At 42.7% G+C, this 13055-nt stretch overlaps 1 protein-coding gene across 1 annotated transcript in view; it reads left to right on the top strand.

Moving 5' to 3' along the window:
- LOC101518415 (zinc finger protein 568-like) overlaps positions 1-13055 on the top strand; it is a 49597-nt gene that overhangs the window by 23126 nt on the left and 13416 nt on the right. Inside the window, exon 4 of the mRNA XM_058674397.1 lies at positions 12174-12220. Within this exon, the coding sequence (XP_058530380.1) occupies positions 12174-12220 (47 nt within the window). The remainder of the gene's footprint in view (positions 1-12173; positions 12221-13055) is intronic.

Here is a 13055-nt window from a genome sequence, read left to right as displayed (position 1 = left end):
CTGTTACACAATTTTGGCAAATCTCTGCAGTGACTTGACAGCTGGGTCCTCCTCTCTGCTTCTGTATTAAGGCTAGCGAGGTCCCATTCATGTGGGTGGGAAACCACTCTACACTCAGGATAGAATGAGAGCATATCAGTTTTAGCCTTTTTTTCCCCCAGGGGTCCTTAGAGATTCACAGACTACATTTTAAAAACTCAAGTGTCCTGTAATAGAGGTGTCTGTTAAAGGGCCTCAGAGGTATAGGCATGCCATGAGTAATATGGAATCCCAGATGTATGACTTGGAAAAAAAAATCCAGGAAATGTCAATTGTATGAGTAGATAGAAACAATAGTGTAAAAAGAGCAAAATTGACTTAGAGGTTTAAAAAGGAACCAGTGCCGGATGATTTAGGTCACTTAAGTAGATTTGATTTAAATTACTTCAAATTCCTTTATTTTCATAGATAAGGCTAATGTTTCAAGCTATGAAAGAAACAAAATCACTGTCTTAAAGTAAAAACTAGTTTTTCTGTGCTATCATTTTATTAGTGCAAGTGGTCAGGCCAGGACTGGCAATAGAGCCTTCCTGTCTTCTAGCACCCCGAGTGCAGCTAATGTGAGCTGAGGTAGGTAAATTTAAATGTGCGATTCTAGGTTAATTTGGTTGGTAGCTGGGCTGTTTAATGTTCCAGCTGTGGTTACCAGAGGTTTGTTACTGTTTCCTCTAATATCCTTGGCATCACCCTCACCCAGACTCCATTGTTGTAATCCAGATTAACAAAATTAACCTGCTGGACCTATCTAAGACATACACCTGAAAAGTTCAAAATTGTATTTTCACAGCAGAGATGAAATGCTTAGAGAAACAGATGGCACAGACGTCATCAGTATCGTTAGAGTGACCTCGTAAACCACATATGCATGTGTCACAGCACAGTTCAACCAAGCAGACAAAGACTGCTGAGCAATTCTAAAGGACATGGGAGACAACTTGAAGGCTCTCTCATTGGCCAAAGATGATTTTTAAGAAGACAGTTAATGACTATAGATTAATGTAAAATTAATGTATATAAGTCTGTATAATATGTAAAGATCCACATGATCAAATGATGCAGGAAAAATAGAAAGCAGGTAATTGTACTATTTTCACCTCTGGTGAATGTATCAAGTCCTTGTTCTGAAAATGTGATTATTAGAAAGTGTTTCCATATATTCTGCCTTCCCTGTATGAACACTATCTCAAAGCACTCCATATTAAAGGTTTCAAATAACCAGTTTATAAATGAAAGTGCCATACAAAATAATTCTAGTTATTAAATGTAAAAACAATGCCAAAATTAGAAAAACCTACATTTAATGATATGCGAAAATACTAAAATGAAAGACTGGTTATTATGAGATGCCAGAGCGCAGCCTGACCCAAAATGAAACTCTAACATTGAAAAAGAACTATAGCTAAAAGTAGTACGATTAAATTTATGTTTAAATTTTTATACAACAGAGACAGAGCCAAAAATATGTACACATAAATTCTCATTTACCAAAAGGGAAAAGAAAAGTTTAGAGATGCCACTAAGGCACAGCCAGAGGAGCACTTAGCATAGCATTTCTGATGTCTCTGTGTCACGGTGGAGAACCTGGCTTCAGTACCCAGCTCTGACTGCTGACTACAGCTTCCCACCAGTGTGGCCCTGGGAGGCGGTAGTCATGGTTCGAATCACTGGATTCCTGCCACCGACCTGGGAGCCTCAGGCTGTATTCCTGCCTCCGGGATCCAAGCCCGGTCAGTAGGGGCCTTTGAAGTGTGAACTAGCCAGATGTCCTAGCAAACTACTGGACGCCTAACGATGTCCTGCCATACCGCTCACACCACTGCCCATTGTGATGGTGGAAAGGGCTGTTGCTGCATGGAGCTTTTCCTCAGCATTTTTCTGCTGAAGTTTTGTCTCAGTTTCTAAAAAAAAAAAAAAAACTCTCCTAAAAGCAGGTGTTCTTTTCACTTTCTAGAAAGTCAATGTGCAAAATGCCGGGAGCATCCTCTATCCCCTCCCCCCTAAACAAATTTTTTTCCATGGAATTTGCTCTTAAGCAATCCACTTTTGCCACCTCTACATTCTGTGGCCCTGTCAGGGTTCTACTTTGTCTTCAGAATTACACTAGTAAAGCCATGTTTCATCTCCTGTTACAATTCCTCAAGAAATGTTTCGGGATCTTGGTTCTACCGTTAACATTTCCATTAAGAGCTCTGATCCTGTCTGTAGCTGATCTGGGTCCAATAGGTTTTGAAGCACCAAGTATGCTCCATGTTCATTTTCTGGACAGGATTGTGTAAGCTGAACAGACTGAGATGTTTCTGGTATTAACTACTCTATCTGCTGTTCATCATCAGTCCTCAATTATTGAATGAACAAGATAAAATTTTTAATTACAGTTTTATGCCAATAATTACCATGAGAGGCTTCCTCTTCAACATTGTTTATACATTCTGAAAATGAACTATCCATTTGTAAACTTCAGATTTCTTTGGGGTATTGTCCTAAAGTTCTTAACTAAGTATCAGTGATTTTACCATTCTTCCAAGTTTCACAACCAATGTGTTCTTTAATTTTCAATTTTTAAAAATTTCATGTTGCTCTGATTAGAGCTCCTTTCAAACTGTTGCTTTTATTCCTCTTAGCACCTCAGAGTTCATCTACTTTGGTTATGTTAACAACGAGTTGGTACAAGTTTCTTCTGGTGAAAAACTTGAAATATATACTTTTTTTCATAGTATACATGTTCCATAAACTTTTGAACACCCTTTATGGCTTGTGTGTTCTTTAGACAGTGGGACAGGGAAATATGTTTGGCCACTTGAAGTGACTGTCAAGTACACCTCAGGCATATCTTTAGTCCAGTACCCAAGCTGAAGCAGCAACACTTTATATAGAACACAGCAGTCTGTGCCCGAAGAAAACAGGTGTTTAAAAAAAAATAACACGCAGCTGTTAAGTTTTTGCCCTGTATGAATACATGCTGCTTTTATATTTTACTGATGGGAACAAGTCAAATTATTAAGTGTGATCTTAATATGCAGAAGTACAATCTTCCCTGGAATGGCCCTGAAGGGAAGGGTGAAAAGTGTGTTAGTGTCACAGTGCACACAGCAAGCAATGGAATAATTCACGGACCAGTGATGAGCATGTGTGTAACCCAAGGACTGTGAGTAATACGCACCTGAAGCAAAACCAATGACAAACTGGGAGATCCTTTTCTGGGATCTGTGTGTCTTCCCAGTACAATGTACTCCATACAACTGAGAAGTCAAACGTACACCTTAAGAGTTGGATGTCTTCAAAAATTAGTTTTGAAAAACGAATCTATTTCCCAAATAATGATAGATATTTTTGGAAAAATGTCAAAAGTTTTGTGAAGAATTCCTGAAGTACACAGTATCTCAGTCTTTTTGAAGATTAGCTGGAGGTCTCCATTCCCATACACACTTGACCAGGGATTTCTAGGACAGCTGTGTGATGGTGTCACAATATAGGAAGAATGAGTCCATGGCTTATTTAATCTTGCTGCATTCTAGTAGAACTTACTGTAGAAATTCTCAGTTTTTGCCTAAATTCAGCCTTGCATTTCAGTTGCTTTTGTTTGTGTGAAAATTTGATCATTATCATATGAGAGTACTTTAGAGTTTTTAGAGATTGAGTCAAAAGTATGAGTTTATTTGGGTACAGAAACTTCATACTTCATGAAAATGTGTTAGTGGCAAGCTGGGATTAATTTTGTGTCTCAGTACTGACTGACACTCTTGGAAGTTTCTTCCCTGGTAAGCTGTGATTCTCGTATCTGCCTGTCTGAATGTGGGTGTCACACACTGCCCCATGACCTCACTTTGCTGAGAGCTGTAAGATTCATTGCTCTTTTAATCTGTTCAGCATTTTACTTGTTAGGACAGTGTGATGGCTTCCAAGCTCTTAAGTTGGCTGGACTGGAAACCAGAGCTCTTATTTTGGTCTAAAATGTATTTGTGTTTCTGTGACTAGCCCAAACCTCCCAGTCACTTTATTATAAAAATTTCTTTTGTTTGGGAGGCAGAGCGAGAGAGACCTTTCATCTGCCAGCTTACTTCCCAAATGGCTGCAAGGCGGAGGCTGGGCCAGGCTGAAGCCAGGAGCTTCTTCCAGGTCTCCCACATGGGTGTAGGGGCCCGAGACCTTGATCGGCTTCTGCTGCTTTCCCAGGAACATTAGCAGGGAACTGGATCAGAAATAGAATAGCTGGGGCTCCAAGTGGCCCTCACTATGGGATACAAGCATTGCAGGCAGTAGCTTAATCAACAACACCAGCCCTTCTCTTCTTTTTCTCCCCGCCCCCCATATTGATTGATTTATTTGAAAGAGTTAGAGAGCAAGAATGAGAGTGAAATCCTTCATTTGTTAGTTCACTCCCCAAATGGCTGCAATGTCTTGAACTTGGCCCAGCCAAAGCCAGGATCCTGAATTCTGTCTGGGTCTCCATTGTGGGCGACAAGGCCCAAGAGCTTGGGCCATTTTCACTGCTTTTCCAGACATAATAGGGAGGTGATCAGAAGTGAAGTAGCCAACACTCAAACTGGTGCTCATATGGGATGCTAGCATTACAGGTGATGGCTTAACCAGGCGTCCCATATTACCAGTCCCCTTTTGTTTTTTAAGATGTACTTTTTTATTAAAAGTAAAAATAATTTTCATGAAGCGTGCATTTTGCCTCCTAGAACAACACAAAGTTCCATTCCCTTGGTTCATTCCCAGATAGTATCTGCCATTACCATTTATACTTTTCTGCTTCTTACAGATTAGTTCTGCTTGATCTAGAACTTTATAATAACTAGAATTATGCCACCTCCTAGCTACCTGGCTTCATTTTCTCAGATGGTCTTAGCCATGTTGTGTGCTTCAGTAGTTTAGGTCGTCTTCTTAGTGATAGTGCCATGATTATTTTTTTTACCCAGTCACCTGTTAATGAATAGTTGTGTTGGTTGCATTTGGGGGCTATTACAAATATAACCATCATAATATTTATGTTCAATTCTTGCACAGATATATATTTTTCCACTTATCTTTGGTCACTTAAACAATTTGTCCTTTCCCAGGGTAGGTAAGACCAGTTAGATAATAAAAGAGGTATGTCAGTGAAAGCTCATGACTGTTAGTACAGTTAATGCAGCTTGTTTCGTTTTTCCTTAGCTTGGCAAGCTATGGGAATGTCAGGTATGGTGGCAGTGTCAACTGGCAACTTTGTGTACCAGTAGACAGACATGAATTTCAGCTGCTCCAGGCTTTAGGCAGAGTGCCAGTGCAAAGCTGAGGCAAACCCTCAGCAGCTGCTTCCAGGGCACACTTAATGACTAAAGAAGTTTCAGCGTGCCTGCCCATGAGACCAGCTGCTGTTTGTCTTCCAAATTCAGCATCTGAGTAACAAACAAGTTATTTTATAAGATGATCCTAATATAGTCTGTTAAGAGAACTTGACAGAGGGCTATAATACCGTGCCTTGTTTCAGGACTGTTGATAGTTTTCCATGAAATTTTACTTTCCTTTTGCATGCTGTACAATAACTTGCTAAGATTTACTGTTCAGAGTGCAAGCACGATGTTTGCTGTGCCTGAGAGTTCCTTACAGTAACAGATTCTAGAAGCAGAGAAGTGTTATCTGCAGCGTGAGGCACCTGAGCCTCTGTGAATGTTTTGTAGTAGCATCACCATACACCCATCTGCCTGCTGCTCTCACCTCTGTGAACAGGTCCCATGGTCTTTCCTCTTTCTGTCTGGTAAGAAATGCTCCGTCTAAAGCATCCTAGCCTCTGCCACTTCTACGAGTGTCACCTTAACCCTTACCCCCACAGTTTCTTCTTGGAAGTGATTGCTGTTCATGAAGTTGTTCTTTCCAGGGAATCTGACTTGCAGCAAAGTCCAAATCAACAGTCTAATTTTTACCTATGGCTTAAGCTAAAAATCTATTGTTTGTTTCTGTAAAGTCTCCACTGTGGGGTTCAGATTCTTGCCTTTCCTTTAAGAAGATAATTTTTTTGTGGTAGGGGCTTGTGTCACATACTGGTGTTTAAAAGATGCAACCGATGGCCCCAGGTCCCCTTTGTTGACTTTTATCACAGATGTTGGAAGAATTTTGTATTTCATTGCCTAGTCTATCTTCACTAAAGGTAGCCACATGTTATGAATCAACCAAAATGAGATATAAGCACAAATATTTTGGGATGAGGGGTGTTTGGAAGAATTTTCTTCCTTAATAAAAGGGCCACAATCAACTAGCAGTAGTCCTTCCCTTTAATTTTTGCAATAGCAGCCAACAGCAGTAAGTCCCTAACACAGCTCTGCTCCTGTGAGGACCACCTGACTATCAGCTCAAATGTCAGTTTTCCTGGAACTCTTCCATCATGGATGGGACAGCGATTCATCATCCTGAACACAGCCTTCCACAGCCACAGATCCAGCCAAGCGGATCAAAAATGGTTTTTAGATGATATTACTCTGAACATGTACACACTTTTTTCTTGTCATTAATTACTAAACAATACCATTTAAACAAATATTTGCATGATATTTTCATTGCATTACATATTTAGATAATGTAGAGTACTTAAAGTATGGAAGGAAGAAACAGCAGACTGGCATTTCCTATAATGGCAGATGGGAAAATGGCAGTGATAAACAGAAGTTTCAGGATTCAATGAATGGGTTATCCTACCACGTAAAGAACCCAGAGCATCTGAGGTTGTCATCAAAGGTGATGGGAGCATGGAATGTTCTGTTGGGAAAAGAGCCCATAAATATCAACCACAACCTACCAAACAATTACAAGAACTATGGCAGCGTTGTGCATTTTATCCTTTCTTGATTTATGTGTGTGTGCTTATTTTTATACCCAACAGTGTTTCTAAATACAGACTTTTAGAGGTTAACTTTCCAATTTACTCATTAAGTATCAAAATACTCAGTTGAAATGTGATTGAAGTTACCAAGCAATTAATATAATGAGCGGTTATCCAGTAAGTAACTAGTGTAGCCAGCTGTTGGGATTGTGCTGCTTTTCATTTGGGTAGTTTCCTTGCTAGGTTGAAATATAGAGTTGTGTTGTTACTCCTAATAAGTTTAAATTTATGCCAAAGGGTTAAGGATAGTTTGCGAGTTACCGATTTACTGCCTCTCAGCTTCTGACCCTTAAAACTTCCTCTGTGAAAATGGACTGCATCTTAATCATATCCTTTAAAGTAAGTGTTAGCATTAAGCTTTGTCAGCAAACATTTCTGCAGAGGTGTTGAAGGCTCTGGATGCTGATATAGTTACTCTCATCATATTGTGTCAGTGGGAGGTTATGTGTGAGAACAGTCGGTGATGCCTGGCAACAGCTGGGCTCCAGGGCTTGCAGAGCTGGCCAGGGCCCAGCCACCCTCTGCTGAGCAGTCCTTCGGACTGGGGTCTCCAGCTCCTCTGCAGACTGCCCATCAATCCTGGCTTGTATGTGTTTCCTGCCACCCTCTTATTGGGAAATCACGAACCCCAGGTCTCATGCTTGCGGTGCCAACCACACTCTGAGTAACCACACACTGTAACCCAGGAAACTTCTCCACTGTCCTTAGGGTTTAGCCATGGTTTCTCTAGCAATGTCTGAAACAGGACCTCCTGCCAAGTTTGTCTTTCCTTGGGCACTCTGCCTCAGCTCTAAGGAGCCCTTGAGAACTCTCTAAGTCATACTCCTTTATATTAAACCTGCAGTGACATCATCGTGGTGTTACCCGCTTCCCTGCACATGCCGCAGCAGCCCGGCCCGGCCAGGCCTTGTCCTTTTTCCTGGCTTGCTCCCTGACCCTTCCCTGCAACCCCTCCTGCCACCACAGCAGATCTCCCTCTTTGCTCTCTTTCCCTCCATCCCCACTCCCATTCCTGTCTTTCTGGAAAAAAGACCCTCCTAGGTAAACAGGAAAAACAAACAAAAAAACCCACATTATTTTGGTGTTTCTGCTTTCTATCTGAAACCAAACCAATGCCAGTTGAATAGAAGAGTTGGCTACTGGTACAACATACCCCTCAGCTATTCTTGATAGAAGCCCACCACTATTCACTGAGACTTTTACACTAAGCTCTCCATGACACCTGACCCCTCCTCATAAGGCCAGGAAGGTTTGCCATCAACCAAAAGCATCCATAAGCTATTTCATCTCAGTGCCCCTGCCTTCTTGGCAGATAATAATTTTACAATATAGACTCCTGTCTCCAGAGTGTTTCCATGCACTCTGCATGCTGGGGAATCTCAGCGACTTGCACATTAATTTCTCTTTACAATGATATTGCATTTCCCTGAGGATTAAATTCAGTTGGAACAAAACCAAAATTGTATCTTATTTTAAAAAGTTGTGTCTTGCAACATTCCATTAAACATGGATCAATTATCCAACACTAAAGACGACTCTAGGGGCTGGTTCTGTGGCTCAGCAGGCTTGTGCCTGAGACACCAGCATCCAGTCCAACTCTTGTACAAAAGCAGCGCCGTTAACATTTGGTGGACCTACAGACCAGAGAACAGGCTTATACCTAGTAAAAGATTTCTTTGTATTAGCCTCATGGAATTAAAAAAAATTTTTTTAATGTAAATACCTGAAAGCTATCTATGAGGTGGCTTCCTCTATTCTAGGCACCAAATGTGAAAGGCACTGAGCTGCCTGGAGACACAGCAGTGACACCACAACAGGAGTGGTAGGGAGTCAGTTTGCATCTCTGAGAGATTTGGTTTCAGGGGAACAAGCGTGTCTGCTTGTGCGTATCCTGTAGTTGGGGACAGGAGGAAGTCGCTCAGGAAGTGAGGGTGAAGGACTAGCTCAGGACAGTGCATGGGTTCCTGGTAAGTGACGAGAGGTTCCACCTTCTTCCTGCTGGTAGAGTTCCCTTCAACCACAAAGTGTGTTTGGAAATCCAAATGGGGACCTCTGGTTAGCATTAGGGTGTCAACAGAGCCTTGTCCTCCTGTCAGCTCCCAGGGACAATCCAGTTCCTTGCCTTTCCCTGCCTCAGAAAGCTGTCTGCATTTCTTTGCTTGGGGTCGGGTCCTCCCATGTGAGGCAGTACAGGATTCTAACAGCTACTTCTGTTGTCACATCTCTAACTCCAGCCTGCTGCCTGCCTTTTCCAAGGAGCTCTATTGGGTCTCCACATAATCTAAGACCTTCTTCGCATCTCCAAAGGTCTTCCATGGAAGCACATCTGGACAGTCTGCTTGGCATATGAAACATCAAAGGTCACACATCTGGAGACTAGGACTAGGTCTGAAGATAGGGGTGTAATTTGTTTCACATCAGCTGTAGGATTTGGTTTTTCCCCTTTTGATTTCTTGATGCAATACAATTTTGTCATAAAATTTCCTAAGTAATGTTCAATCATTAAGAAGTCTTAAAGTGCACTGTACGTTTTACACTACATTGCTGAAATAAGGCTTATATTGGGACTTCCACACCTGTAATCTCAAATGAAATTGATTAGTACTGCTTTTGGGGCCTGTCTTCATTGTATTTTATTATGCTAAACAAAGTTCATCAAAGAACATTTCATCTTTCTTGTAATATACAATTAATTGAACCTATCATTTTTTTTTGAACCTATCATTCTAAGTCGTAACCATACTGATATATTGGCCTTTTCCAAAGCACATATTTAGTGATATCCTTAAATATTTTTAAGGTTAATAGTCTGCTCAGGCTTTCTGCTTCTTAGTATAAATTAAATGTTTCCTCTACATAGAGTTGTACATAACCTCAACATTCTTTTTTTTATCCTCAACATTCTTTTAAATTCTGTGTCTCTTGCTTAATCTTTTTCATTTCTGTTTCTATTTTAATTTTTTGTTATCTGTCTTGTGTTTCATTGCTTTTTAATAATCAAATTGATTTGTTTAAAATCTGGTTCACTATTTTTCTTTCTGGTTCAATCCAGAATCTCTACTTCCTCATTTTATTTTTACCAAAATTTAAGAAGTAATGTTTAACAAGAAGGAAACCCCAGTAGCCAAACTAAAAGAATACTGTGAAACTAAAAGGCAAAAATTTAAAAATCACTCACAATTAAACCTTCAAGAAAATAACTATTGTTAATAATATTAGTGTAACTCTTGGAAATACTATCACACAGTCTTAACGTGTTATCCAATACCTACCTTTCTGTGTTTATTTTAAAAATTACAAAAACAGTATTACACAGAATATAGCGGTTTGCACAGTAAAGACAATGTAGTACATTTTTCTACTAAAAGTATTTCTCCACTCTATTTCTGTCTTTAAATATCCTGCTTCTTAATCTTACAACAGCGCTCACTACATTGGTAAGACATGATTTCCATTCACGATTCAGGGTTATCACCTTCCCCTTTCTCTAGCCTTGAGTCTGTCCTGGACCGCATCCCCTGCCCTCATCCCCGGCCCTCATCCCGGCCCGCATCCCTGGACCTCATCCCGGACCACATCCCTGGACCTCATCCTGGACCACATCCCTGCCCTCATCCCGGACCACATCCCTGGACCTCATCCTCGGCCCTCATCCCAGGACCGCATCCCCGGCCCTCGAGGCGGGACTGCGTTTGCCCAACGCCTCCAGGCTGGTCGCCGTGCCCGCCATCCGGCTGAGCCATGCTGAGAGGCCCGGGACCCGGCCGCGTGGTAGCCACGTTCCTGCACCCTGCACCCCCATCCCGGAGGACAAACGCCTCTAGGGATCGGTCCTGGACCTCCCAGGTGCAAGGAGACGCCTTTCCATGGCGTGATCGTGATCGAGGAGATTTAACTCCCCTTGTGGCTAGAGCTCCAGTCTACACCTTTCTTTAAGGTGAGGACTTGAAAGAGTCCTGGCGTCCTAGAAGTCCAAGAAGCCGCTTTGCTACTGCCCCCGCCACATTTACCAGCAGCGGACACTGTCCCACGACTTTTTCTTACCTCTGGGCTGCCATCTCTCTGTGCTGTGTCCGGTTGATTTGTCCAGGTCCTAGGCGGTGCTTCCATGCAGCTGCAAGGTCTGGATGGCGCTGGACCCAGGGTTGGACCGGAAGGAGGGGTGTAGCCAGTGCGCCTGCTCGGACGCTTCAGACTACATTTCCCGAAGGGCGCCGCGTCCTGCGCCACTTCCGGTATCATTGGCTGACGCTTATTGGATTTGTAGGAGACCAAACAAAAAGGATCGGGGTTTACTGAACACCTTAGCTCACTGACGTGAGATGGACTCCGTCCAATCCGTGGGGTGGACTCTGTCGCTTGAGGAGTGAACCGGAGGAATCCCGGAGCGTGCTTGGGGGCGGGAGGGGAGAGTAGTGTGTCGTCTTGATTGTAAGCAGCTGCTGGCGATGTCCAGATTTCCAAAATGAAGGACATTGGCGCGGTGACCTGAGTGAAGGTGCAGGGCTGAACCATATGTGAGGGAGGAGTTCCCAGGCCTTGACGGGAAGAGGGCGCGCGGCGCCATTGCGGAGGGCTGGCTTGGAATGGGAGTGCTGTGAGCTGGAAGCCGAGTGCTGGGAGTGCTTTGCCGTGCCTAGGCCATGATCCATGGCATTTGTGTTCTGCTGCCTGAGAGGGACTCTGACACACACACAGAGACGCAACAAACTATCCCAGCTTCTTCCCTGGGGCCGGATCGTTTTGGTTCTGCCTTTGAGAAGGGTCGGAGAGGTGCGGCCTCCTTTGTGTGCTCTTGAGCTACACTGGGAGAGGTTGGCCCACGTCGGGCCCCTGGCGTCTGTGTGAAATCCCTGACTGCGTGCAGGCCCGTGTGGCCCTTTGTGGTACTTCCAAAGGTAGCTGGAAGCGACAGTCCCTGCCAGGCAGTCTGCAGGTTCAGTTTGGGACCAGGGGGAGAGTGTTGTAGACATTCCTCTGTCCTGGGTCACTGGTGCTGCCAGGGACCTAGGTCCAGAGAGCTGGTTCCAGCCCCAAGGACAGGCGTGTGTCTTGGAGCTACCAGTGTGGACTGTCAGCTGGCGGGCTTGTGCTGCTGCCTTTGGGCCGTGCGGTCCCCACCTGCTTTCCTTAGGAGAGTAGGGAGGGCCAGGAGATAGAGTTTGGTCTTTGACTGCCTTGGTGAGGGACCGGGATTTTTTCCTGACGACTTCCTCAGGGTTTGTCCTGAAGAACTGTTAGTTTCTTAAGCCCCCTTTCTACCTTTTTCTTTCAGTGCCCAGAAGAAGCGGGAACAGCTGTCCACCTGAAGTCACAGTGGGGGTAAGTTATGTTTGCCACTTTTGTTTCTTGGTTGTCAACATATTAAGACCTGTTAATTCCTATCCATCCAAAAACTTAAAATAATGATTTGAAGAAAGGGGAGGAGAAGAGGAAACGGTATCTGTATGAAGTGTTCCTAAACCAGTGCCAAGGCAGTCTGCTTGACGTACATTGACTCACCTGATCTGGAATGTACATTTCCCTGAATTTTGTTCAGTTTCAGAACAGTAAACATGCTTTTCTAAGACAACAGGGAAACTGAAGAACAGACTAAAATATTTATTTCAGTCTTACGCACTTCTGCTATGTCCTCCCCAGGGTCTGATGTAGTAGCATTTTTATTTATAAATTCTTACAAATTCCTAATGGCATGGAATCTGCTGTCTGTCCATCTCAGCTCTAGAGAAGTTTTCCCAGGTAGAAAGACCTAATCATCAGAGAAACAAAAGATTCTTGCAAAAATTTGAAAACCTTAGAAAGTTATATAAGTCACCCACGGTCCCATTCAGTTTCTGTTAATATTTTCAACTTCAGTACATATATGTGCTGTACATATATGGATATGTGATATTTTTTTCAGAGTAGGATCACACTTCCAGTGGAGACAACTAATTGATCGCTTCTTCTAGCTGCTTCTAGTTCAAAGACTTTTCCAGTGTGCTCTTGTGTAATCTAAACAGCAAGCGTAGGAGATATTATATTCATTAATTCTGTCATGCACTTTGTTTTCACATTTCAAACTCCGATGAGCTTTATAATTCCTGGACCTCTGTTTCACTGGTGACATTTTTTCCTTATATATAAAGTTAGAATGTGTCATATCAGCTCATCTTAA

This window comes from Ochotona princeps, chromosome 16, assembly GCF_030435755.1.
Source record: "Ochotona princeps isolate mOchPri1 chromosome 16, mOchPri1.hap1, whole genome shotgun sequence".
In the NCBI taxonomy this organism is placed as follows: domain Eukaryota; kingdom Metazoa; phylum Chordata; class Mammalia; order Lagomorpha; family Ochotonidae; genus Ochotona; species Ochotona princeps.
Note: the sequence above shows the minus strand (reverse complement) of the source record. Positions and strands in the feature narration are given on the sequence as shown.